The 25,282-nt window shown below is 44.6% G+C and overlaps 2 protein-coding genes and 3 gene segments (V, D, J or C); 2 read left to right on the forward strand and 3 right to left on the reverse strand.

Annotated features, from left to right (window-relative positions):
- Window positions 1–6,540: 6,540 nt before the first annotated feature.
- On the reverse strand, window positions 6,541–13,759 carry LOC308384104 (uncharacterized protein). Of its 4 annotated transcripts, none has more exons than XM_080862448.1 (6): window positions 9,856–11,656; window positions 8,912–9,241; window positions 8,653–8,778; window positions 8,254–8,304; window positions 8,021–8,145; window positions 6,541–7,898 (listed from the first exon to the last, which is right to left on the reverse strand). In XM_080862448.1, the coding sequence occupies exons 1-6, from the start codon at window positions 9,893–9,895 to the stop codon at window positions 7,713–7,715; spliced, it is 858 nt and encodes a 285-aa protein (XP_080718574.1). In that variant the 5' UTR covers window positions 9,896–11,656; the 3' UTR covers window positions 6,541–7,712. The 4 variants fall into 4 exon arrangements, with proteins under 4 accessions (XP_080718574.1, XP_080718572.1, XP_080718573.1 ...); XM_080862446.1 differs by lacking the exon at window positions 9,856–11,656 and adding an exon at window positions 13,384–13,759 and having other exon boundaries at window positions 6,551–7,898; XM_080862447.1 differs by lacking the exons at window positions 8,653–8,778; window positions 9,856–11,656 and adding an exon at window positions 13,384–13,759 and having other exon boundaries at window positions 6,553–7,898.
- A 2,201-nt stretch (window positions 13,760–15,960) lies between these two features.
- Window positions 15,961–16,439, reverse strand: LOC308384509 (immunoglobulin kappa variable 4-1-like). The segment is given in 2 exons: window positions 16,391–16,439; window positions 15,961–16,295 (listed from the first exon to the last, which is right to left on the reverse strand).
- Window positions 16,440–16,476: 37 nt separating this feature from the next.
- Window positions 16,477–17,560, forward strand: LOC308384510 (Ig kappa-b4 chain C region-like). The segment is given in 2 exons: window positions 16,477–16,489; window positions 17,235–17,560.
- A 144-nt stretch (window positions 17,561–17,704) lies between these two features.
- LOC308384511 (immunoglobulin kappa variable 1-5-like) lies at window positions 17,705–18,937 on the reverse strand. The segment is given in 3 exons: window positions 18,892–18,937; window positions 18,465–18,733; window positions 17,705–17,743 (listed from the first exon to the last, which is right to left on the reverse strand).
- A 3,460-nt stretch (window positions 18,938–22,397) lies between these two features.
- LOC308384621 (zinc finger MYM-type protein 1-like) lies at window positions 22,398–24,917 on the forward strand. Its single transcript, XM_080863160.1, has 3 exons — window positions 22,398–23,360; window positions 23,785–23,899; window positions 24,106–24,917. Exons 1-3 carry the CDS (start codon window positions 22,441–22,443, stop codon window positions 24,631–24,633), a joined length of 1,563 nt encoding a protein of 520 aa, XP_080719286.1. The 5' UTR covers window positions 22,398–22,440; the 3' UTR covers window positions 24,634–24,917.
- The last annotated feature ends 365 nt before the right edge of the window (window positions 24,918–25,282 follow it).

The raw sequence follows: 25,282 nt of genomic DNA on the forward strand, positions 1-25,282 counted from the left end.
ATCACACTAACACCTGCATGAAACTTTGTGGAAGTGAACAGGAAGCAGGCAGAATTCATTACACAGAAGTGTGTCCGCATTACGCCAGGGCCGAGTCCAACACAGTTTACCTTTGCAATGCATTGAAGTGTTTTCTATGACCTTATTCAAAAGGGTAAACTTGTATATATCCTAGGGTGACCATATTTTGATTTACAAAAATAAGGACACTTAGCTCAGTCATGAAGAACTTGCTTAAAGAAACATATTTAACATATTTAAACGACACCTCTGTGCGGTTAATGAATTATGAAATAAAATATGTCATATAGGTTTTACAAGTCAACAAGTGCAAAACAAAATATCCTCTGGAATTAAATAGTGATACAGAAATAATGGCTCATCTGCATAAGAAAAATTACCAGTATTGGGTCGGTATGAGGGCTGGACTGGGACAAACAATTGACCCGGGCATTTTGACTAGAGACCGGCCCAGCAGGTATTACAGGAGAAGCCATAAAGCCTTTGAATGAAAACGAACGCTGTTGTGACAGTGATGTACAGTCTTGTTGGTTTATGTATGATTTCTATACATTTTACATCATATGACCACTTTGGTTGTAAGATTCAGATAATAATTTAATAAAAGCGAGATATTGTTAATGCTCTACCTGCCCCCCTGGCAACACTTTGCTAGACCTGCCCCTGCACAGTTACCAGCTGTCAGCTGCTTAGAAAAGGATCCTGGTGTTATTTGTCTCTCAGAAACAGCTCATAACTTCAACTCATCCATGTCACCTAAAAGGTAAACCTGTTTCTCCATCACCTGTTCAGCTCTGATGATTCAGTAAGGACATCTCCTGGTTTCACCTTCATGTTTCCCTCTCACCACATATCCAAACCGACATCATAACACCATCAGTAACATCATAGCACCACCCAGCTGTATAGAAACTCCATCATGCTAGCTAGAACGCAGTACGAGTTATTGTAACTGACTGTAAAAAGTCAGCACAACGAAAATAAACTAAACTTGGTTTATATCTGACCCAGATGGACTGCAGGTCATAACTTCTTACCTGAAGTTCAGTTCACCTGACACTCGGACCGGCGGCCGCCTCGGGTCTCTCCTCCTGCCTCCCCTTCCCTCATCCACCTGCTGGCCTCTGTGGAAGCTCCGCCACAGCCACCACCAAACAACTGAGTTATTTTTACACATCGACCTGCATCTGGCCAATCCAACACCTTTCATTGTTTATACCGTTACAAAAACAACAACAACAGCAACAACAAAACCATCGGTCTGTAAAGCTATGGTCGGTACGAGGGAAATTTCTTTTGCAGTTCGTCTGATAAGATGCACTTGCACTTTGGGATCTTTTAAACATCATTAGGCGCGTTGCTGCGCGTTGTCAGTCCCGCCTGTGAGCGCAGAACAAGCACTCACAAAGCAGCAGTTCGGGGATGATGTCTCACAAATTCAAATTTTATTTGTCACGTACACAGTCATACACAGTACGATATGTAGTGAAATGCTTGGGCCCTCTGTCAGAATACAGGAAAGCCCAGACATTTTTATCAGTCCCCCCGGACGCCCGGATAGAACGTGAAAAGTGGACATGTCCGGGGGTAAGAGGACGGTTGGTCACCCTAATATATCCCATATTCAGAACACATAATGTGAAATGTGGTTTGTTGCCCAGGGCAACACCGTGGCATAGTTGTGCAGACAAGGAAAGAGCGTATCCAAAGCTTTACTGAGGAACGGAGAAACAGCCTCTTCCCAATTAAAAAAGACAAAACACTCTCTGCTACGTTCTCGGTCCGTCTTTGGGGTGGAACAAATCTCAGCCATGAAATTTTAAAGCAGCTCTGAAGGAAAAAGCAGTTCAGCCTGATACGGGCAAGGTGCATCGTGTGGGTATGAAGGCCTCTAGAATGCCTTTCTTATCACAGCAGTGCAGTGAGATACAGAGCATCTCTTGCTCAGTGCAAACATGTGGGAGAAGAAACAGTATTTGTGCTGTGGTTTCAGCAGGCATTAACACACACACAGGATCACCGGAGAAAAACATACAGAACAAAATGCAGCAGTATATGGACACAACAACGTTTTACAGTGAGGGACGTTGTTCTGTTCACAGCTTGCCTCTGCACATCTTTACTTCTGACAAACCGCCTCTAAGATCCTCTTTGAACTTCCAGTCATGTGACTGACCTGCTGCCAGTGGACCAGATTAGCTGAGAGCTGTTTCTCTTCAGAACCACTGAGTTCTTTTCCTCAGACACATGCTGCTGCCATCAAATCCAAAGTGAGCGCATATTAAGAAGAAAGAAAAGAAAGAAAGTGTGTACATTATTGTACTTTATTGAGCCCCGTGGGGAAATTGCTCTCTGCATTTAACCCATTCACTCAGTGAAGCAGTGTTAACAGTGTTAAGACTGTTAACATAAACAAAGCAAACATTCAAACATTACATGTTTTCTGTGCTCTGTGAATAAAATGTGTCTTCATGAGAAATCATGGCTTCTGTTTCTGTTTTGGAACAAAATGTAAAACACAGTGTTTCCTTTTTCTGATCTTTGACAGTCAGCAGTCATCTGCTGCTAAAACCATCCATCCATCCATTCGCTTATCCTTTTCAGGGTCGCGGGGGGCGCTGGAGCCTATCCCAGCTGTCATAGGGCGAGAGGCGGGGTACACCCTGGACAGGTCGCCAGTCTGTCGCAGGGCCAACACACAGGGACAGACAACCATTCGCGCTCACATTCATTCGCACATTCACACCTAGTGGCAATTTGGATTAACCAATTAACCTATCCCCACAAGCTGCATGTCTTTGGACAGTGGGAGGAAGCCGGAGTACCCGGAGGGAACACAAACACGGGGAGAACATGCAAACTCCACACAGAAAGACCCCGGCCTGATGGTGGAACTGAACTCAGGACCTTCTTGCTGTGCGGCAACAGTGCTAACCACCGTGCTGCCGTGCTGCTAAAACCATCAGACTTTATGTAGTCTGGTAACAGAGTGAAAAATAACTGCTGCTGTGACGCTGTCACTTCCTGTGCCAATGAACCACAGCTATCTGACCACATCTATATGCAGCACACACCACCTCATGGTTACCAGCAACACAGAGATCGAGACCCTTCTCACTCAGTCTTCACTAAACCGTTAAACTGACTGTGTGAATGGAAGGATGGGTGTTTTTGGCTGAGGGCCCTTCATTGTAAGAACCAGCACGATCTACACCACTATGATCTATATTCATATCTCGTTTCTTTTCACCACTGAGGAACAAACTGTGGTCTCTTCCACAGCATGTCTTTTATCCTGTCTTCCTTCTCTCACCCCAACCAATCACAGCAGATGGCCCCGCCCCTCCCTGAGCCTGGTTCTGCAGGAGGTTTCTTCCTGTTAAAAGGGAGTTTTTCCTTCCCACTGTTGCCAAAGTGCTGCTCATAGGGGGTCATATGATTGTTGGGTTTTTCTCTGTATCTATGAAGCGCCTTGAGGCGACTTATGTTGTGATTTGGCGCTATATAAATAAAATTGAATTGAATTGAATTGGTTATTGCAGATTGTGTTCTGGGAAACGTGACACTAGTCACAGTAGTGAATTGTCATCCAGAGACCAGAGCAGACGACACTGAGGGAACCTGAAAACTACTGGCTGAGTCTCTGTCGTTTCCTCTGGTCCCCAATCAGACCAGCAGTGACATGTTTAGCTGCATGTTCTCCTTAAACTGCTGGCTGTCTGAGTGGTGTCCCAGAAACGATGTGGGCTTCATAGATAATTGGCAAACCTTCTGGAGGAAACCTGGTCTTGTTAGGAGAGACGGCATCCATCCCACTTTGGATGGAGCAGCTCTCATTTCTAGAAATATGGACACATTTCAACGCACATATTAAACAAATATGTAAGACTGCTTTCTTCCATTTGTGCAACATCTCTAAAATTAGAAATATCCTGTCTCAGAGTGACGCTGAAAAACTAGTTCATGCATTTATTACTTCCAGGCTGGACGACTGTAATTCATTATTATCAGGAAGTCCTAAAAACTCCCTGAAAAGCCTTCAGCTGATCCAAAATGCTGCAGCAAGAGTCCTGACAGGGACTAGAAAGAGAGCAGATTTCTCCTCGTAAGGAGGAGGACTCCCTTACTGTCATTTATATTATAATCTGTATAGCACTTTAGCAGCACACCTTTCACTTTATTAAAAGCACTTTATTTAGCATCACACTTTAAGCAAGGATCGGGTCCCCCGACACAAACAGAGTAACATAGTGTACGCTGTTAAGTGCCAGGATTGGCAGGATGTTTCTCTCAGTTGCTGAAATTCCAGATTATCAACACGTACGGAGGAATGTAGTCCTCAGAAAGGACTGAATGCAGCTCGGTTAATCAGGGACCAAAACGTTTGTTTTCTTGAGACAGGACACAAACACTGGAGCTGTGTCAGCTGTTTCAACCAAAGCTCGCTGATGCAGACAGATGTTTCTTTTATTATGTACAGACTATCAAATATCATCCTGTGGTTTGCTGAGCTAGATGTGGTCCTGGTCTGTGGGGGCTGGAGTCATGGTCTCATAGGTGGAGTCACATGTGGATCCTGGAGCTCCGCTCTTCTGCTGGGCTGCAGGTAACTGAAAATATTTAACACATCCAGTTACAGCACATGTATGTATGCAGCTGGTGTTTGCTGCCCTCTAGTGGCACTAATCTGTCGTGCAAGGTTAATGTTGTTGTCATAGAGATAGTTCATGAATATAAATACCTTGGTGTCTGGATTGATGACTCCTTCACCTTTAAACCACATATAGAGAGACTAGTAAAGAAACTGAGACTTAAACTTCGTTTTTCTTTTGCAGTGAAAAAACGTCTTGTCACTGCAACCTTTTTATCTGTGTTAGATTGACATTCTGTATATGAACGCTTCTTCTTCATGTCTTCTAATGTTGGACACGATGTGTCATGCTTCCTTGAGGTTTATTACCAACTGTAGATATCTGACCCATCACTGTGACTTGTACTTAAGAGTAAAATGGCCTTCTTTGGCCATTAGAAGACAGGGGCACTGGTACACTTTTATTTACAAAGCTATGCTAGGATTGCTGCCTCCTTATATTTGTACTTTGGCCACAAGGACAAATAGTGGTTCTTACTCCTTACGTTCAAATGATCAGCTGCTGTTGTCTGTTCCCCTTGTCCACACAGAGCTGGGTAAGAAAGCCTTTGTCCACTCTGCGCCTTTTTCGTGGAACAGAAAGACTGGAAACTGACTGAACTGTTGTCTTTAAATGTTTTTAAAACTAAACTCAAAGGCCTACAGGCTGCCTCAATAATGTGTAATTGTTTTGTGTAATTTTTTAACTTTGTTTGTTCGTATGTATTTGTTTGGAAATGTGCTGCCTCTTGGCCAGGACTCCCTTGAAAAAGAGGTTTTTGATCTCAACAGGTCATTCCTGGTTAAATAAAGGTTAAATAAAAATAAAAAAAACTCTGACAGAAACACTGATGGAGTTACCTCCACCTGTCTTCCATCTGATTTCCTGTTTTTCCTGTTCTCCATCCATCTGTAGAGGAGCAGCAGGAAACCAGCCGACAGCACGACGATCACAACCACACACACAACCAGAGACACAAAGTAATCTGGACACAGAAGAAGACGATGCTGAGTGGGACGTCAAACAGTCATATGAAAGATTGATTAAAACAAACAGACCTGAGGTGGGTGTGGTCCAGGTGGGCGGAGCTGTGAACAGATCCAGAATCAGTGATGACGCAGAGACACGCTGAAGACATGAGACACAGCAGCTCCAGACAGATGTGTACACGAGGTTCTCTCTGACCTCAGATCAGTTTTAGTCCAGAGGAGATAGTTTCTCCATCATGTGTCCATCATCATGTGGCTTCTTCTCTGAGTGATGAAGCTGTAACCTGCAGGTGTGGGCGGCACGCCGAGCTGCTCGCATACGCTGATGTCTGGAAGTCCTGATGCACTGATTTCATCCCAGAGTCGACCCTGCGCACAGAGATTCCTCCAGGATCTGTGAGGACGTTGAGGATATGATGTTCTGTAGATCACAGTGAGGAACATTATTCTGAGACTGTTCCACAGTCTGTAGATGCAGGTTTTTGCACATTGGTGAACAACTGATGATGTTTTTATACTTGATCATGTGACGGACCTGCTGAAAATAACCCGGTCAGCTGCTGCTCCACCTCTTTTTTTCAGCCTTTTTTTCCCCTCAAGTCAACTTTAAGACGTGTTGCTGAAATCAAATTTAAAATGAGTCAGAAATATTGAGGAAATATTAAATGTCTCAGTTTGTTTTTGAGATGTTTTTGGGAATTATGAATTATTTGCTTTTCATTCTAAGAGTTTTTCTAAATTTAAAGCCATCAGGACACATTCAAAAACACGAGGGCTGAACACCAAAGACCGAAAACGCACTTCAGAACTTTTCTGTTCAGTCTTTATTCGACCAAGATACTCAGACTTAAGATGTAGGCACAGGTTAGTGTCATGCCCAGAGTTCTGGACTCACATACAGGGTAAGAGTGAATAAAGAAAGCTGTTCAACATCGTACACTTACATGTGAAAGCTCAGGAAACTGTAGACACAGAATAGATAAATGTCAGCGTCACCTTGGGCCCAACCAGGGCAGTAACGCTCAGGTGCAGGCCTGAGTAACTGCTCTCAGATCATTTCAAATGATCAGCAGGACCAGCTCAGTAAGACAGTTGTGTGTGATGCTGCAAACGTTGGCACTGATGTGATACCAGGTAAATACACGGCCAATTATAAGCATCGATGCCAATACTGATACTTTAACCCACAAATGTAGCTTCTGTGGGGAAGAACACTGTGTCATGAGATCAGTCATTAATTTGCATACTTTCAGCTTTTATTTTGAAACTGTTTTTTGTAGACCTGAGTGTAAATGTCCCTGTCTCTCGTCGGGTCAGCTTCTGTTGATTAGATTTAAATAAAACAAACGTGACAACCAACATGAAAAAGATATTTTTATAGTGACTGCGTGGCGTACATTTTTTATTTCCAAAGAAATGACTGACTTAACACAGTTCAGTGAGCTGCATGCTGGACTTGGAAACAAAGTATTGATCGTAGCACACTAGTACAGATCCAGCATCAGTGCTCATACTGATAGCTGGATTTAGTTGATTAGATGATCACAGGTCAGTAAGTACGATGGCAACAGACCAGCAACACTCACAGGAGCAAGAATCAGATAAAGTGTGAAGCATTGCAACGTTTTACTATTAAACACAGTTAAACAGGAACCATTCAGCTATGTAAAGAATTTACAATACAAAGGTTAATTATGTTTGATACCAAAACACATTATTTAGTGTAATCTTATTTACGGCCTTTTAATGTGAAGCTGGTCAAAGTGGCCTCTTTATTAATCACATTGTAGCAAAAGTTAAGTCATTAGATTAGTGACAATCATGTAACATACGTGATGTGAAATCCAGCGTCTGTAGGGACGGCAGCAACAGAGGACAAAGTTCAGGGGTTAGCCTTCATTTACACCCACAGCTCAGAGAGGCGGGGCTTATAAACTGAAGTGATAACAAACATACACAAATAAAAAAAACTTGAAAATGATAAATATTATAACTGATGTTTACAGTTATACAGTTATAAACATCACAGACGTATCTGTGGATGAGTTTGTGATGGAAACATTTCAGGATTTTACTGGGATGTTACTGATTTGCAGGAAATTGTGTCCGTCTGACTGAATCGGACATGTGACATGTACTGCATGTCGGTGAGGGTGGAGTAGATGTGGTCCTGGTCTGTGGGGGCTGGAGTCATGGTCTCATAGGTGGAGTCACATGTGGATCCTGGAGCTCCGCTCTTCTGCTGGGCTGCAGGTAACTGAAAATATTTAACACATCCAGTTACAGCACATGTATGTATGCAGCTGGTGTTTGCTGCCCTCTAGTGGCACTAATCTGTCATGCAAGGTTAAACACTGACAGAAACACTGATGGAGTTACCTCCACCTGTCTTCCATCTGATTTCCTGTTTTTCCTGTTCTCCATCCATCTGTAGAGGAGCAGCAGGAAGCCAGTCGACAGCACGACGATCACAACCACACACACAACCAGAGACACAAAGTAATCTGGACACAGAAGACGACACTGAGTGGGATGTGTGTGTTTCAGGGTCATAAACAGAACGTTTTATTGCACTGACAGGATATTAATAAAGCTGCCAGACAGGTGAGTACCTGTGATCTGCTCAGGGAGAGCTGGCGTGGGGGTGGTGCCGGTGGGTGGAGCTGTGAACAGAGAAATGCCGTTAGAGACGTGAGACAGAAAACTAGTCCTGTTCCAGCTATGAACAGCAGGGGGCGACAGACATCTCAGTGACTCACTCACAGGAGTCTCTGAGTGCATCACTTCCCTTTTTCTAAGGAAGTCAGCTCTCAATAAAAGAGGAAATCTGTGTGTCAGTGAAGCTGAAAGTTCCTGAAAAAGCCGTCGTGTTGATGCTGAGAAAACACAAACACTCCTAAAATAACACAAAGACTATTTCAGAGCATCCATATGATGGTGTCACTTCCCCTTTCAGCAGAAAGAAGAGTGGCGCCTGTCCAGTATTCAGGCCTGTTTATACCAATCATTACATGTCATTGTTGCAGCTGGGACCGCCACACCTGGCCCTGACACGGTTTGGCCGTACGTGCTGAGAACTGAGCCTCCACATGTGACGAGTGAAGAGCGAGCGCGTGGATTTCCCCCGTGCCGGCTCCCTGTTAAACCCAAAATCAAACTAAATGAACAACATAAAGAAGCAGAGCTGTGATGATGACTGCATGACGTTTTCAGGCTGATGCATGAAGTTTGGTTTGAATAAAAATTATTTGGGATCCAGTAACGACTCACCTGAGACCGTGAGGCGTATCTTTGCGGCGTCGCTCTGACCGTGTTTGTATACGATGGTGATGATATATTCCCCGCTGTCCTGCGGCGTCAGCGCGCCCAGGGTCAGGTGGCCGTTGGCTGCATTAATCCACGCTCTGCCCTCGTAGGACGTGTTCAGTCTGAGCGTGGAGGAGCTCACCGAGGCAACGGTTATGATCTCCTTCCCGTCATTGAAGTGCCAGAACAGAGCCGAGCTCTGCAGGTCCTGAATCGGCGTTTTCAGCGTCACGTTGCTTCCGACACCTGCGTGCACGGAGCTTTCTGACAGGATCCTCTGACCCACGCAGCGCCCTGCAGGGACACAGGTCACATGACGCACCATCAGAGCTGTGCTTATTATACCGCCGTGACCTCTGACACTAACAGCTGTGCCACACCTTTACCACAGGAAGCAAAAACAGCAAAGCTTTCAAAGTAAAACCGAGCACCAAAACCCACTTTATGTAAACATGTTCACATTTCCAGCTGTCCTCTCCACAGTGGATCCGTTTCACACGTTTTCACTCCTGATTTCAGTTTGTTTGTTTCCTGTAAATCTGCTCCGAGGTCACATTTACAACCTTCCTCAGAGCTCCTTCCTTCAGCTGAGAGCGGGGTCAGCTCTGAGGAGGGCCGGACTACAAGCCCAGACCAACGGCTTCTCTTTACCTCTGTTTACCTGCTGGATCACCATGGTAACAGCAATGGTCACGCTCCAGCAGATGAACCAGGTTTGGGATAACCTCCGATAAATACCCGTGTTTGTTGGAGGTTATCCCAAACCTGGTTCAGGCTTCAGCGCGACTGCTTCGCGTTAACTTCAGCGGAGCTCTGACCAGGACGGGTCAGAGCTAAAGGGCAGCAGCTTCAGCCTTTATAATAACTAAAATATTAAACATTCAGCGCTGAGATGCTTAAATTCTTACCGATGGACGCGAGCAGACACAGGAGGGCGACCCGAGCCATGGTGGACGCGTCCAACGTTCCCAGCTGAGGACTCGGCTCTGGTTTCCTGATCTTTCTAGCAGCTCCGACTCACAGCCGAAGAGGAAGCTGGTCCGTGTTTTCTGCAAACGCTGGCACATTTCAGGGTTTCTAGAAAATCACCAAGCAAACGAGGAAGCGTCCGAGCCTTCATGGCTGCACGGGCCTGAAGCCCACAGCTGGGGGAAGTTTGGTAATCACAGGAAGGATGATGTCAGCGATCCCACTGCGACCTCTCCGACATCCTTGGTACACCTTCCAGCACGACCACACTGACCCTCAGTTTCACGCGTAGACACACATACAGAGGACGTCTGAAAGTGTTTCTGAACCTGCGAGCGTTCAGGCACAGCGGGCGGAAGATGTTTGGATCCAGGAGGACTCTTCAGACAGAAACCTAGGAGCTTATGAAGCGCTTTGTTCATCAGGAACCCGATGGTCATCCTCGCAAACATGAAACCTCCACCATCATCTGAAGCAGAGTCCAGCTCTAACACATTAACGGCAGCACAAACATGTCTGTGCTGCCGTTACAACATTACTAAATCTATGCAGGGTCCAAATGAGACTCCAGTGTGGGTGAAACATGTTTCCTGCAATCAAGAAACGTGCTGGCTTCGTTTGTCAGATTCAGACCCGTTTGATGATGAAATCACTCATCATCACGTCCTGAAGACTAAAACATTATTTACCACAAAGACACCAACACATTAAATGAGTCTGTCAGCGTTTCAGCTCTTTATTAAATAACAAAAGGTCAGAAAATGAAGAACAGCTGGAAAACAAACCAAGAGGCAGTGCTGCCATCTGGTGGACGTCAGTGAGGACGCGCTCATGCTAAACTACAGGAGTCCAGCTAATACTGTTTCTGATGTGGTGACTGAGCCGCCCTCAGTGTTACATTTGCATATTCATTTATCTCACAAAGAGGAAGACGTGCAGTTAAAGGACATCCTGTAAACCTCAGTATCAGCCGAGCGATGAGCTAATCCTCCTAACGAGTTCATCGGAAGCTGCACTGTGTGACACACCTGTGAGACGCCGGCCTTCTCCTAAACACAATAATAATGATACATGACCAGGATATGTTTGACCTATCAGGTTTAAGTTATCCTAACATCAGGTGTGTGGGGGCGTGGCCACAGGAAGGTCAAAGTGCTTTATACTGTTTGACAGCAACAGGGAAGCAGCAGGTATAAAACTGTTTCTGAGGATCTGTATTTCATACTGGCTCCTCCCACGTGCTCCTTCTCTTCCAGAGCACTGATTGGTCACTCAGCAAAGGTTACACCTGGTTGAGCCACAGAGCCGAGATCACGCATCAGTCCCAATCATCCTACGCATGCTTTATCAATAACACAAGCTCACCTCACAGGAGCCTGTCACCTGACCGCAGTCAGCTGATCAGCAGCGGGGATGTGCGACGTGGACGACAAACACGTGACTCTAATTACTCAGCAATGCACGACTGCACGTCGGATCCAGGAGGTTACGAAGCTGCCTCCCTCCCACCTGCAGCAGGTGTGACCACGCGTGTGATGTCACACAGAGTGCGGACACGCTGCTGCTGCCGGTGTACGGACAGCATTCCCGACGGCGTCCGCGTCACGAGGTCGTTCTTGCAGTGAAAACAGGAACACGCTGGTTTCTGCTGATGTCTGAATGAAGTTTTGATTCCACCGTCAGGCGAGGGTGAGCGACGGGCTGGCTGAGCTGTGACGCCACGCCGAGCTGTCATCCTCGCGGCGTTCACGTCTTGCTGCTTTCGGCGACGCACTTGTGCTTTTTGACCTGCGAATGCCACGTGAACCTTTTGTCGCACACGTTGCACTTAAAGGGCTTCTCCTCCGAGTGGACGGCCATGTGCGTGATGACGTTGGCCTTGTTGGTGAACTTCTTGGCGCAGACGGAGCAGCTGAACGGCTTCTCGCCCGTGTGCACCCTCATGTGGTTGACGAGCGTGTTGCGCAGGCTGAAGCTCGTGTTGCACACGGAGCAGGTGAAGGGCTTCTCCCCGGTGTGCACGCGCAGGTGTGTGGTGAAGTTGGAGCTCTTGGAGATTTTCTTGCCGCAGAACGGGCACGTTTTCTCCCCCGTGTGGCTCTTCATGTGGCTCTGCAGGTGGTTCTTGCCTCCGAAGCGTTTGCCGCACTCAGAGCAGCTGTAAGGTTTCTTGGCTAAGTTACTTCCCGCGTCTCTCACAGCGTCCTCTGACGGCGGTTTCCCGCTCTGCACTGGAGCGTCCTCTGTGGCCCCGGTGTCAGAGGAAGTCCTGACAGGCTGCGGGTGGAGGTTTCTGGCTGCTTCTGGTCCTGCTCGATCCTCTCCACCAGCTCGTGCCTGCAGCTGGCGGCTGCTGAGCTCGCTGCGGGTGTGAAGGAGGTCGGGGGACTGAGTGCTCTCTTCCACCTCCTCTTCAATCTTCACGGTGACGGGAATGATGGTGAGGTCCTCGTGCACTCCGGGCCGCTCTCCCGGCTGATTGGTCCAGAGCCCCTCATGTTCATCTTTGACTCGTGGCGGTTCTGGACTCTCCCGGTGCAGACCGGGGCCCTTCTGCTCCTGTGATGCTCCTTTATCCGCTGTAAACTTTGTGGGGCTCAGGGGAGACCCTGGAGGACACAGAGGGAGGAAACGAGCACTGGTTAGCCCAACAGACCAAACGTGGCCAGCAGGGGGCGCTCCTCTGGAGCTATGAGTACGTCTGTCCCATTCACTGCTTTCAGGCTGACTGAATAAAACATGAAGTTCATTTTGGACATTTTGGTTTTGTTACAGAGGACCAGACAGCAGGATTAGTTACCATGGTTACGTCCATCTAAGAGTGCACGGTCATGTGATTAGTGTCGTGTAACACGGTTACTCATAAACAGTTACTGTCTTCTTTTTGGGGGGGTTAACTTTCAGTATATCATTTAAATGAAAAATAATGGGGCTGCGGTGACATCACTGCTGAACCATAGTGGCTCCTTTAGGTGCTGAGGGGGAGGTGTCAGCTGCAGCCCCACAGCTGTCCCTGTGGGGCTGCAGGTGGGGCTGCAGGTACACACACTCACCTGCACCGTTAGTGAAAACATGCTGCTGCTCCATCCACAACACCAGAGAAAAATTATTCTCCATGGTTACTGTTCCTACGGAGACACATCTCACCTGCACCCAACTTACAATTAAACTGCCTAGTTAAAATTTACAACATCTGGAACAGCTGCTTATCCTTTCCAACGACAACAACTAAATAATATTAACTATTATTACTATAAATATTATAACAAAAGTAATATTTTTATTAGTATTGTTGTTATTTTGTTGTTGTTATTATAAAAGAATAACATGAATAACAATAATAAAAATTGTCATTATTCATTCATTATTGTCATTATTAATAACAACAACAACAATGGTGATGATGACGATAACAATAACGACCACATCAATGGTGTTAGCCGTCCGGTCTGTCTCCGGTAACCCACCGTGCGGGCCCCCCCGGCTCTCGGCAGGGTGTCCGTCCGGCTGCCTGCTCCTGTGCAGGCGGATCTCCTGCTCGTACTCCTCCATTGTCCTCTCAAAAAGCGCGAAAATCTCCTCAGCGGCCGCGTTGAGCCGCTGCTTCACCAGCGCTCTCAGCACCTCAGCCTTCGACATTTCCCCGCCGTCAGCCGGACACGCAGATGCCGAACCGAGCGAGTCTGCGGCTGCGCGGAGAAGGTTCGGAGGACAAAGTCGCAGGGAGCACCGACACCTGCCCGCTAACCTCCCCAGGACCTAACCCTGACCTCACCTGTGTTTCTTTACTGGGACGGAACACACCGAGCCTGTCTAATCCGAACCGGAAACCCGACTGCTACTAATTTGTTCTGCACATGCGCTGAACAAACTACTTCCCCTTTTCGACTTTTCATAATAAAAGCATTCTTTTAGCGCGATTCTCATATGGACACCCGACCCTAAAATGGATAAAAGAGAGGATTGATGGATGGACATGTCATTGTGTTCAGTATAACAACAAAGTGCTTGACATACATCAAAATTACTAGAAAATGAGGTGTAATAAATAAGAACATACTTTACAGGAGAGAGGATCAAAGTTGGGAGACTTTTTATTTAATAATATTGTATATTCATTTTTTCAGCTTGATAAGATTGTAAATACGTTATACGTTAATGTCAGATATGAATTGGACAGTTCATACAGTCCTACATATGAAAGCAGTCCTACATATTTGTTTACAGTTTTTTACAGCCACTAGGACACATTTCTCAATACTTAGGTCATTTTTGCAAAACACTTCACACAATTCCCGTAACTGACCGTCAGCTTGGCAAAGCAGTTCATTTCACATTCAAAATGCACTACAACTACCAAAACACTTTATTCAGGTCTCAAATAAACTCATTCTTCCAGAACACTAGCAAAGGTTGACAGCCGACAAACACACTTTGTCACCCACAAAACAATGACCTAAAAAACACTAACAACATGTAGCATTACACAGTGTTTTCCTGTGTAAAACAAGGACACATCTCTGTTTATAATTTCAATATATGTTACTGGAATGAATCAGACATCATGCAGAATTCGTTAATATTTGTTTATGTATTTTTATTTTTTTGCACTAAGTAATCCCAAAATACAAGAATTTGTATACACACCATCCACTGATACACATACAATAGTAATGCTAATCTACTCGGTCTTCTCCATTTCTGGCTGGGTCCATGTTTACATCACAAAAAACCCTATTCAGCAGTTGTCTCCTTTTGTAATGAAATTGAAGGAGTAACACCTGTGTAGATGTTCATCTACAATGAGAATCAGCTGTGGCTGGTTAAACTGCATTGTTAGATTTAAAATATGTTTCAATAAAATATTGCTGTTGGATTTTGCTGTCTTTTTAAGTTTTGCATTGTGTTATTGTTTTGGCCATAAGTTTAACAGTTTTGAAAACAGTATGTAAGCACATGCAAAATGTCCTGTACGTACAAAGATTTTTGGCAGTTGTTGTGTCTGAGTGAGAAGATAATTCATGAAATTTGAGAGATGTAGTCATTGAATGCATTTTGTGCCAAAACAATGATAACTGATCCTCAGTTTAGCCCACATAGACTTCTGTTGTGCTCACTGTGTGAGGAGTTTTGCAAAAGTGACCTAAGTATTGAGAAATGAGTCCTAGCGTCTGTAAAAAACTGTAATATGTGCACTGAAGGACATATCAGGCAGTGAAGAATAGTTTTCAAGAAGGCCTTCGTGTTTTGAGCAGGACAATGCGTAACTGCAGACTAGATCTGTTCCAGCAGCACGGCTGCAGTACTGACCTCTGATCAGCCGAGATGTGAATCATCATGAACGCAACAACAGGACGAAGCAGAGCCAGGACTGCTAAAACTCTGCTCTCCTCAGCTCACAGACCCAGAAAACTAGGAGCTCTGAAATGAGCTCCTAGTTTGTGTGTGTGTGTGTGCATTTGTGTGTGTGTGTGTGTGTGTGTGTGTGTGTGTGTGTGTGTGTGTGTGTGTGTGTGTGCGCGTTTGTGTGTGTGTGTGTGTTTGTGTGTGTGCGTTTGTAAACTAGAAAACTAGGAGCTCTGAAATGAGCTCCTAGTTTGTGTGTGTGTGTTTGTGTGTGTGCGTCTGTGTGTGTGGGTGCGCGTTTGTGTGTGTGTGTTTGTGTGTGCGTTTGCAAACTAGAAAACTAGGAGCTCTGAAATGAGCTCCTAGTTTTCCTGAAATCATGCATTTCCTCAAATGACAGGCTGACATGTTTTCTGTGATCTGCTGTGAATAAAATGTTTGTGATTGTCACTTCTCCTCACTCCTATTGTTGTTTTCATTTTACATGGATTTCCAAGTTTTTTGCAATTAGTGTTTTACTACTCAGCATATCATATGTGTGTGTGTGTGTGTGTGTGTGTGTGTGTGTGTGTGTGTGTGTGTGTGTGTGTGTGTGTGTGTGTGTGTGTGTGTGTGTCCTCACTGCAGACACTGATACAGTGATGATCTTCCAGCTGCAGCAGTCACTTCCGTCTGTGAGGTTTTTGTACGAGTGTTTTTCACTGTGTGAACATCGGAGTGCTGTGGTAACTCTGACAGTAATAAACTCCTGCATCATCAGCCTGGACTGCACTGATGCTCAGAGTGAAGTCCAGGCCATTCCCTGCTCCACTTCCACTCAGTCTGGAGGAAATTCCTGAAAGTCTGTCTGATGTTCTGTAGATCAGAGCTTTGGGAGCTTCTCCAGTTTTCTGATGGTACCAGGCCAGGTAGTATTGTGAACCAGAATACTGAGCTACTTGTGTACTGACTTTACAGTTGATGTTTACAGTCTGACCAAGCTGCACAGATTTGGATGCTGACTGAGTCACCACAACGTTTTGTCCAGCAGACCCTGAGGAGAGAAGAAACTCTGGACATGAGCTGGTGAGGTGAAACTCAGCTACGCTCTGAATGATTTTCACGTGACAGAAAAATGATTTTCCTCACCTTGAGTCAAGCAGAGGAGAGTCCAGATGAGGACGCAGATCAAAGTCATGTTTTTGATGAAGAGGATTTCTGTGGCGTCTGTTGTGATGAAGGCCAGCTGTCAGTTATGCAGTGTTCAACTGTCAGGACTATAAACTCTCCCAGAGCACTGGAGCATGGTGCTGCTGATGCAAAGCAGCTCACCGTGGACATGCTCAGATTGACTCCAAGGCGGACTCGATTACTCTCATGGATCTATCAGTTATCACAGGATTCATCTGGAGTCTTCTCTGCATTTTGCATCTCTTAAGTTTCTTTAAGTATTTTCTTTGTTTTTTTACATAGTGAAAGTAGATAATGAGAATATTTATCTTGTTTAAATCTGGCTTATGTTGAAATATTCTGACGGGTTCGGTTTAGCAGATAACGTCTTTATCAGTGAAATGATCAGCTGGTGATAGTTTAACAGTAATTATGATTGTAGAAATGCACCAAATGAAATGATTAAAATGTTGAATGTAAATAACTGAATATTTGTTCAAAGTGTGTTATATTTTGTATTAAACACTAAAACCATGCAGATAATTAGAAGTTGATGCTGAAGATAATTACTGAGATGCTGTGTAACAGTTTGGCCCCAGTGCAGTTTGTTGAGCTTCAGGTCATATGAGGACTGTGAGTGCGCTGATGTGCATGACAGCTTTGTTAAAGGGAAGTGAAACACTGTGTGAGTGAGTGACTGGTGGAGCAGAAAAACATCTGTCAGAAAGTCCTTAAAGGAGAAGATCTGCTCTCACACAGTGAAGGCGTTACTGCCAGCTGTGCCGTGTGCTCCCTGTCCTCTAAGCTGATTGGTGTCTCCTAGGTGACGCTCGTCCCACCCTGACGGTGCTGCCCCCCTCCAGAGAGGAGCTGCAGCAGGGGAAGGCCACGCTCATGTGCCTGGCCAACAAGGGCTTCCCCTCAGACTGGAGTCTGTCCTGGAAGGTGGACGGCAGCAGCAGCAGCAGCTGGGAGGAGGGCAGGAGCCCAGGGGTGCTGCAGGAGGACGGCCTCTACAGCTGGAGCAGCACCCTGAGGCTCCCTGCAGACCAGTGGGAGAAGGTGAGCTCTGTGACCTGTGAGGCCACCCAGGGCTCCCACACTTCTCTCTCACAGACACTGAGGAGAGACCAGTGTTCCCAGTCCTGAGCTGACTCTCTCTCTCTTTCTGTCACTCGTCTTTGTTTTGTTCATCATTTCACTGTTTGACACAATAAAGATTCATTCAAAGAAACTCTCGTTCCACTTCTGCCCTTTTTAACTGAGCTTAAATTTAAATTTTTTAGTTCACCGTTATTCATACAGGTAGTCCCACTTGTACAGCATCAGAGTCTGAATGCGAAATGTTTCAGAAAAACATATTAAAGTTACAACAATAAAAGAAACACCAAAGTACCTCAAACTGTTTAATATTTAAGAAGTTCCCAGTGTTCAATCACACATTGTTGTCAACTCTTAATGATGACATTAAAATAACGTGTTGTTATAGAGACTGAGACCCCCACGGCCTCATCCACCTGCGACTGTCTAAATAAGGCTGATAGGTGGTGCAGAGTTCAGAAACACACATGTGATTGTACTGGTGTTCATTTGACTTTAACACACTATTATAATATTTAATGAGAATTATCCGATGCTCAGAAATGAGTGGGAGGAGTCATTCTGTGGTACGATCCTGTAATAGTAGATGTCACTGTTTTTATAACAGCACGTGGATAAAACGTGCTTTCATCATTAAACAACATCTTTAATTTCCTATATAAAAGTCTACAATGTAAACAATAAAAAACATCCATACTTAATGTTTTAGTATTTGTAAATGGCCTGCATTTGTGTTATTAAAATGATCATCAACAGAATTTTTCAAAACTGACTTAGAAAGTTCAGTTTTTGTTAAACTGAAATGTGTTAGTATAACCTGATGAGCTGCACAGTGTTTGTTTCCTTCACAGCTAAGTTAGTCTTTAGTCTGAGTGCAGCTGTTGAGACAGTTCCTCTAAAGCTGAGGGAGGTTTTTGTACGGCGCTGTATCGCTGTGTGAACAAGTTGCTACCCTGCTGACAGTAATAAACTCCTGAATCTTCAGCCTGCTCAGAGTGAAGTCAGTACCAGATCCACTTCCACTGAAACGATCTGAAACTCCAGACTGACGATTTGTAGCTTTATAAATCAGGAGTTTAGGAGCTTTGCCAGGTTTCTGAAGGTACCAGTGAAGCCAGTCACCAACACTTGTACTGGTTCTACATGTGATGGAGACAGACTGCCCTGCAACCACAGACTGAGCTCCAGGAGACTGAGTCACGATGATTTGTCCTGATGAACCTGGAAAAGATGGAAAAAAGGAGAAGGGTTACTGAGACAAATCCAGCGTGGAGAAAGATGATCAGCATCCAAACAGAAGATGGAGAACAGATGGAAGAAGGTCACTGCTGCTGGTTTCAGTGTTCACGCTGAAGCCACGCGCTCACAGAGAGTCTCACCCTGAACAAGGAGCCCCAGGGTGGCCAGCAGTAGAGTCAGTGACATCATCATTGTGCTGCCGGCGTGTCAGTGTCTCTGAAAGGCCTGGACAGACACTGATCAACACTGGCCTCTTAAGGGCTGTGAGCAGAGAGGCAGGACATGTATGCAAACACACAGAGTCAGTCAGCTGGAGCCGTCCTCAGCACATCACCACCTTTCCTTCTCACTCGTGGCTCTACTCGCTGTTTTTCTCATGCAAACTATGATATTACCTTCACAGTTTTACATATTCCAGAATTAGTTGGTCGCAAAGATAGAACATTTTTAAACTAAGCAGTCTGGTATGATGGCAGCGTTCACACTGCCGGTGACTTGATTGCAGTCAGGTGTGAAGGCTGATTGGAGTCTCCACCTGAAGGTGGAGCCCAGTGCTATGAAAAATCCCACACTCACCAGGCCCATGACAACATGATAACAGGATTATATTCTTAAACTTAGTTACAGCACAGCCAGAAAACATCTACTGTGATAAAGTCTACTCTCCGCTGCTGTGTAATCAATGATTTTAAATGTAAATGTTATCAGGAAATGATCAGACAGCAGAGGGTTTTCAGGAAACACTGTTAAATGTTCAGTTTCTATGCCATATGTTAAAACAAGATCTAGAGTGTGATTAAAGTGGTGGGTGGGTTCTTTTACATTTTGAGAGAAGCCAATTGAGTCTAATAACAGATTAAATGCCATGTTGAGGCTGTCATTTTTAGCATCTACATGGATGTTAAAATCACCCACAATAATTATTTTATCTGAGCTCAGAACTATATCAGATAAAAAGTCTGAGAAATCAGAGAGAAAGTCTGTGTAAGGCCCAGGTGGACGATAGATGATAACAAGTAAGACTGGTTTCTGAGTTTCACAGCTGGGGTGGACGAGGCTCAGCATCAGGCTTTCAAATGAATGAAAAGTCTGTCTGGGTCTTTGGTTGATTAATAGGCTGGTGTGAAAGATTGCTGCCACACCTCCCCCTCGGCCTAAAGCTGCCTCCATCCATCACCTATCCTTGCTGACATGTGGCACAGTTATTAGTACTGTTGCCTCAACACAAGAAAGTCCTGATTTTGATTGCACCACCTGCCTGAGGCCTTTCTGTGTGGAGTTTGGACTTTCAAATACATGATTTTAGAGATTCTTTAAAATCAGTTCAGTACATGTTTTCTTTTCTATGTTTACGTAACATAATTTTTCAATAAGGCCATCACATATGAATTTTCCGTTATATATATATTTCACTTCACGTTTCATTCAGTGTATGCACTTTTGTCATGGTACCTGTGTTGTTGACCTAGTGTTTTTTGTTTATGTTTTTTTGAGTCTTGTGTAATGATATTGTTGTGTTCTCTGTGTGACTTATGTTTCCTAGTTGACTTATCTCTATTCCTACTTTGTTATTAGGCCCCTTTTTATGTCCTGGTCTCGTCTCTGTGTCCTTAACCTGGCATTTCTGTGAAGTCTGTCTCATGTCCAGGTATAGTTGCCTGTTTCACCAGTCATGGCTCTGTGTTTCTGTCTGGTCTCTCTCGCTGTCCTGTCCTGTCTGTCTTCTCATTCTGTTCCTTGTATTTTAGGCGGTCTGCATCTTACTGTGTGTTTCCTGTTTTATTCTGAAAGCGTCTTGTCCTGTGTGCGTCATGTTCAGGCTTGTTTCCCAGCTTCTTCTCAGTTGTTAGATTGTTGCCAGCTGTGTTCCCCAGGTGTCCTCATTCCCTCTTGTATTTAGTGTCAGTGGCGTGTCCAGCGAGGTGGCCTGGGGGGGCACAGGCCACCCCCCCAACCAGACTGGCCACCCCAGGTGCCACCCCAAAGGCAAAACAATAAAATTCAATCAAATATCAAATGTCCGATTATGTTTTCACGGTGAAGCTCAGATATCCGAGTGTAAGTGAATGCAGCATCGGCTTCTGCGCTATGTGCATCACGTTAGCAAAGGTAGGAGAGCCAAGCGCGAAAGAGGCACTACAGGAAGCAATTTTTCGGTGAAAGAAAATGAGGACAGAATAAATGTCCCGGTAAGTAATATTAAGTTTGTTGAGTTTAGTAAACTTCGGTGAAATTAGAATACCAAGGAAAAAATAACACTTAAAGAATTATTGCAGCCGTGGAATATATCAGACAGTATGCTACTGAGGGGAGCTAACATAAGAGTTATGAGTTATAAGATGTAATCTAAGTCGTAACATTGCTGTATGGAGCTGCAGATTTGGTTGCAGGTTAACATAGCTGGACTGGCCATCGGGCATACCGGGCATATGCCCAGTGACTTATTTTTTATTTTTTTTTGTAATGGCAACAATGAGAGGTGGTGGATTGGCCAGATGCAGGTCGATGTGTAAGAATAACTCAGTTGTTTGGTGGTGGCTATGGCGGAGCTTCCACAGAGGCCAGCAGGTGGATGAGGGAAGGGGAGGCAGGAGGAGGAGAGCCCCGAGGCAGCCACCAGTCCGAGTGTCAGGTGAACTGAACTTCAGATAAGAAGTTATGAGCTGCAGCAGTGGCGGCTGGCCCATAGGGGGCGCTCGGGCTCCGCCCCCCCAAATGTGGAGGAGTAAAAATATATATTTTTAAAAAATTCATCAATGATAGTTTTACTATGTGTGTGCCCATATACAGCCAGGCGTATTTTAACATTTTCACCAGCTGACTCATTAAAGTTCAACCAACAAACGGTGTTTTTCTTCTTCTGGGGCGCTCGTCAAAGCGCCCTTGATATGCAGCGAAATAGCCTATCATTAAATGGTTGCCAGGGGAAAATAATAAATATTTGACCTATCAGCGTCGCTGAATTAAATGGTTTGGGGGCGCTTAAAATTGCGCCCCTGCAGAAAACGCGCGAAGATTTGCTGTTCTAGAATTTTACCTCAGTCAGTAGCCTAAGTGAGCTATAAGGTCAGAGAGAGACGATGGCAGCGGTATTGTTAACGGTTGAGGCACAGCCTCCCCCAAATTCGGTTAGATCGCTTCTAACCTACCCTTTTGCCAGAAGGACAATGGCAGAAAAACTGCAAGTTAAAGAGTTGGGACCTGACAAGCCCGAAATTCAACTAACCCAGGCAACGAAGGAGAAGTCAAAAGCATACAACAGGACTTTTTGTCGGAGTTGGTTCCAGCGCAAGTCGTGGCTGACAGGCTGTGGAACAGCTAATGCACTTTTTTGTTTCCCGTGCATACTGTTCAAAAGTGACAAGTGTGATTTGACGTGGACACAATCTGGACAAACCGACTTAAAGCACCTCTCCGAACGAATCAAGAAACATGAAAGCTCACGAGTTCATATGGACAACAGTGTAAAGCTAGCTGTGCTAGGGAAAACTAGCATAGCGGCGCAGCTAGATGATGGACATCGGATTGCTTTAAGAAGGCACAACGAAGAGGTAGATAAAAACCGTCATATTTTATCTAAAATCATCGATTGTATTAAGTTTTGTGGTGCTTTTGAGCTAGCAATGCAGGGACATGATGAAAGTGATTCCTCAGACAATCCAGGGATTTTTAGAGGTTTAGTCGACTTGATGGCATCAATTGATCACGACTTGAGGCAACACCTTGAAAATGCTACTGTATTTAAAGGCACCTCGAAAACAGTCCAGAACGAGATCCTGGATTGCATGTTGGCAGTTCTGAGAGAAAGGATCGTGGAAGAAGTAAAGGCAGCGAAGTTTTTAGCCATTCAAGCTGATGAAACCACTGACATTTCTACACACTGTCAGTTAGTCATGGTGCTAAGATACATTGACCAACGAAACCGTATTCAAGAGCGTTTTTTTGAATTCATCAAGCTACCCAATGCTTGTGCAGATGCAATAGCCAGTGCCTTATCGGAGAGGCTGCGCTTCATCCTCCCCCAGGGACAAGAGAGAAAGTTGATCGCCCAGGCCTACGATGGGGCCGCTGTAATGAGGGGTACCACTGGAGGAGTGCAGCGTAAGATACAGGACATTTATGCTAACGCTCACTACGTACATTGTTATGCCCATCAGTTAAACCTGGTAATGCAACAAGCAACCTCCCACATCCCTCAAATCAGTCACTTTTTTTCCGACATAGCAGGATTCGCTTCTTTTTTTACTAAATCGAGCAAGAGGACTGCAGTGCTTGACGAGGTGGTGGCGCACCGACTTCCAAGTGCATCGGCAACCCGTTGGAACTTCAACAGTCGTGCTGTGAATACAGTGTATGAACATAAAGACGATCTGGTGAGGTGTTTTCAGACCATCCGTAACAGTGAAGGATTTGATGCCCCTACAAAGAGAGATGCCGGTGGTTTCGTGAGAATGCTGGAAGACGAAGCTTTCTGTTTTTTCCTGGCCTTGTTTCACAAGATAATGCCACATGTAGACATGCTGTATAACCACCTACAGAAGAGAAACATCGATTCTGTCACCATCGCAGGGATCACCCAGACATTCATCAGCCGCATGCAGGCTATCAGGTAGGCATAAAAGCATAAATATGTAACCTAGAATAAATGTTAATTATCTATGCATAGATTCTATCAAATTCTCTGCATATATTCTGTGTTCTGTGACTTAAATGTTTAATGGAATTCAGATAATTTTGATTTATATCAGCCTTTGAAGTAATTTTATGAAAAATATTTGATTAAGTATATTTGATGAAGTATATTCCCAGTAATGATTTGATGTAGCCTATACCATAGGCTATTTCCTGAAATTATGGCCAGGGCCTTTATTTACTTGCACTGGTTTTCCCCCAGCCATTAAACCAGGTCCGGTTATTAATTAAATCCGGTAATTCCCGGTAATTAGAACACAACCTTTGTTTGGTTTGTGTTTGGTTAATATATCCCTATTCAGTTTTCAGAAGCCATTAATGAAACTTATGTATTGGATCAGGGAGGCACTTCCTAATCTGGTTGTGGATGAGGAGTACAGGGGACCTGTTCAAGACCCACCCACAAAGAGACGGAGAACATTGGGGGAAGACAGGCAACACCATTTGGCACTGGAGGTAAGCACTAGCTGCTTGGTCTGATTTAAATCGGATCATCAGATAAAATCTAATGACGATGCTGTCAGATGTCATTTGATATAGTGGTCATGACTGTTTTGTTTTGTTATGGACAGATTTTTTTTTCAGAATAATGATTAACATGAGACATGTGCCAAAGTCTTACCACTGAATCTAACTCTTACCAATTATATATTATTGGATAGGTGTGCGACACCATTATGAGCCATGCCAAGGAGAGGTTTTCTTTCACCAAGCACCTTGTCAGCGCCACTCTGTTGCAAGGAGACTTGTTCCAACAACACAGCAAAAATTTTCCAGATGCAGCACTACAAACCACAGTGGAAGCCTATCCCTCATTGGACAAAGCCAGACTTAAAACAGAACTGTCCCTGATCTACGACAACGAGGAGTTTCAGAGTTGTAGTGGTGCGCTGGCGCTCTATCAGGTTCTGATGGAAAACAACCTTCAAGACACATTCACCGAAACTGTAAGTCTTCTTAACATCCTCATCACCACACCAATGACAACATCAGAATCGGAGAGGTGTTTCTCTACTTTAAAGAGGATAAAAACTTTCCTGAGAAACAATATGGCTCAGGATCGGCTCAACGCTCTGGCTATGCTGTCCATAGAGAAAAAACTCACACAAGAACTTCCTGATTTCAACACCAGGGTCATCGAGAAATTTGCCACTCAGAAAGACAGACGAGCAAAGTTCTTGTACAAATAAGAACCCTTAACCATATTTACTCTCTTTCTCCATCCCTCTCTCTTTCTCTCTTTAGCCCACCCCCCCAATCAGTTTACAGTTGTTGTTTTCAATAGTTATTTTTCATTCATTCAAAAAAAAAAAAAAAATCTGTTCATGTTCATTTTTACAAATCTATACAAATGGCCAGAATATGGTTGTTCATTTTAAATTTAAATTAAAATTGTGTTGTTTGATGTACTCATTAAATGGGTCATTTTAGTCGATATCATAAAAATTGCCCCCCCTGAGATTTTTTTCAGGAGCCGCCACTGAGCTGCAGTCTATCTGGGTCAGATATAAACCAAGTTTAGGTGCAGTTTATTTTCGTTGTGCTGACTTTTTACCGTCAGTTGCAATAACTCATACTGCGTACTAACCAGCTTGACAGAGTTTTTATACAGCTGGGTGGGTGCTATGATGTTACTGATAGTGAACTTTATTTTATTCATAAGGTTAGTTAGTAGAGTTGCCAACGGCTCCTTAAAAAATGGAATGGTCCCTCATTCAGAGAAAATATTACACGTTTCGTATTGAGCTGAGAAGAGACGCAGTTTGTCCCGGACTTTCGCTATAATGAAAAAAAGACACAAAGCTGGAGTTATTCTGTCGTAACGCTGCACAGCTGCCT

Source organism: Rhamphochromis sp. 'chilingali' (genome assembly GCF_963969265.1).
Source record: "Rhamphochromis sp. 'chilingali' genome assembly, chromosome: 17".
Taxonomy (NCBI): domain Eukaryota; kingdom Metazoa; phylum Chordata; class Actinopteri; order Cichliformes; family Cichlidae; genus Rhamphochromis; species Rhamphochromis sp. 'chilingali'.

What these genes read in the sequence shown, in the direction of transcription:
- LOC308384104 (XM_080862445.1), bottom strand. Translation starts at nt 13,555, where the DNA reads ATGTCGAAGGCTGAGGTGCTGAGAGCGCTGGTGAAGCAGCGGCTCAAC. An exon ending in GAGCCGGGGGGGCCCGCACG is followed by an intron (nt 12,526 to 13,383) that starts GTGGGTTACCGG and finishes TGTGTCCTCCAG; the next exon opens with GGTCTCCCCTGAGCCCCACA.
- LOC308384621 (XM_080863160.1), top strand. Translation starts at nt 22,441, where the DNA reads ATGGCATCAATTGATCACGACTTGAGGCAACACCTTGAAAATGCTACT. An exon ending in AGCCGCATGCAGGCTATCAG is followed by an intron (nt 23,361 to 23,784) that starts GTAGGCATAAAA and finishes GTATTGGATCAG; the next exon opens with GGAGGCACTTCCTAATCTGG. An exon ending in AACACCATTTGGCACTGGAG is followed by an intron (nt 23,900 to 24,105) that starts GTAAGCACTAGC and finishes ATTATTGGATAG; the next exon opens with GTGTGCGACACCATTATGAG.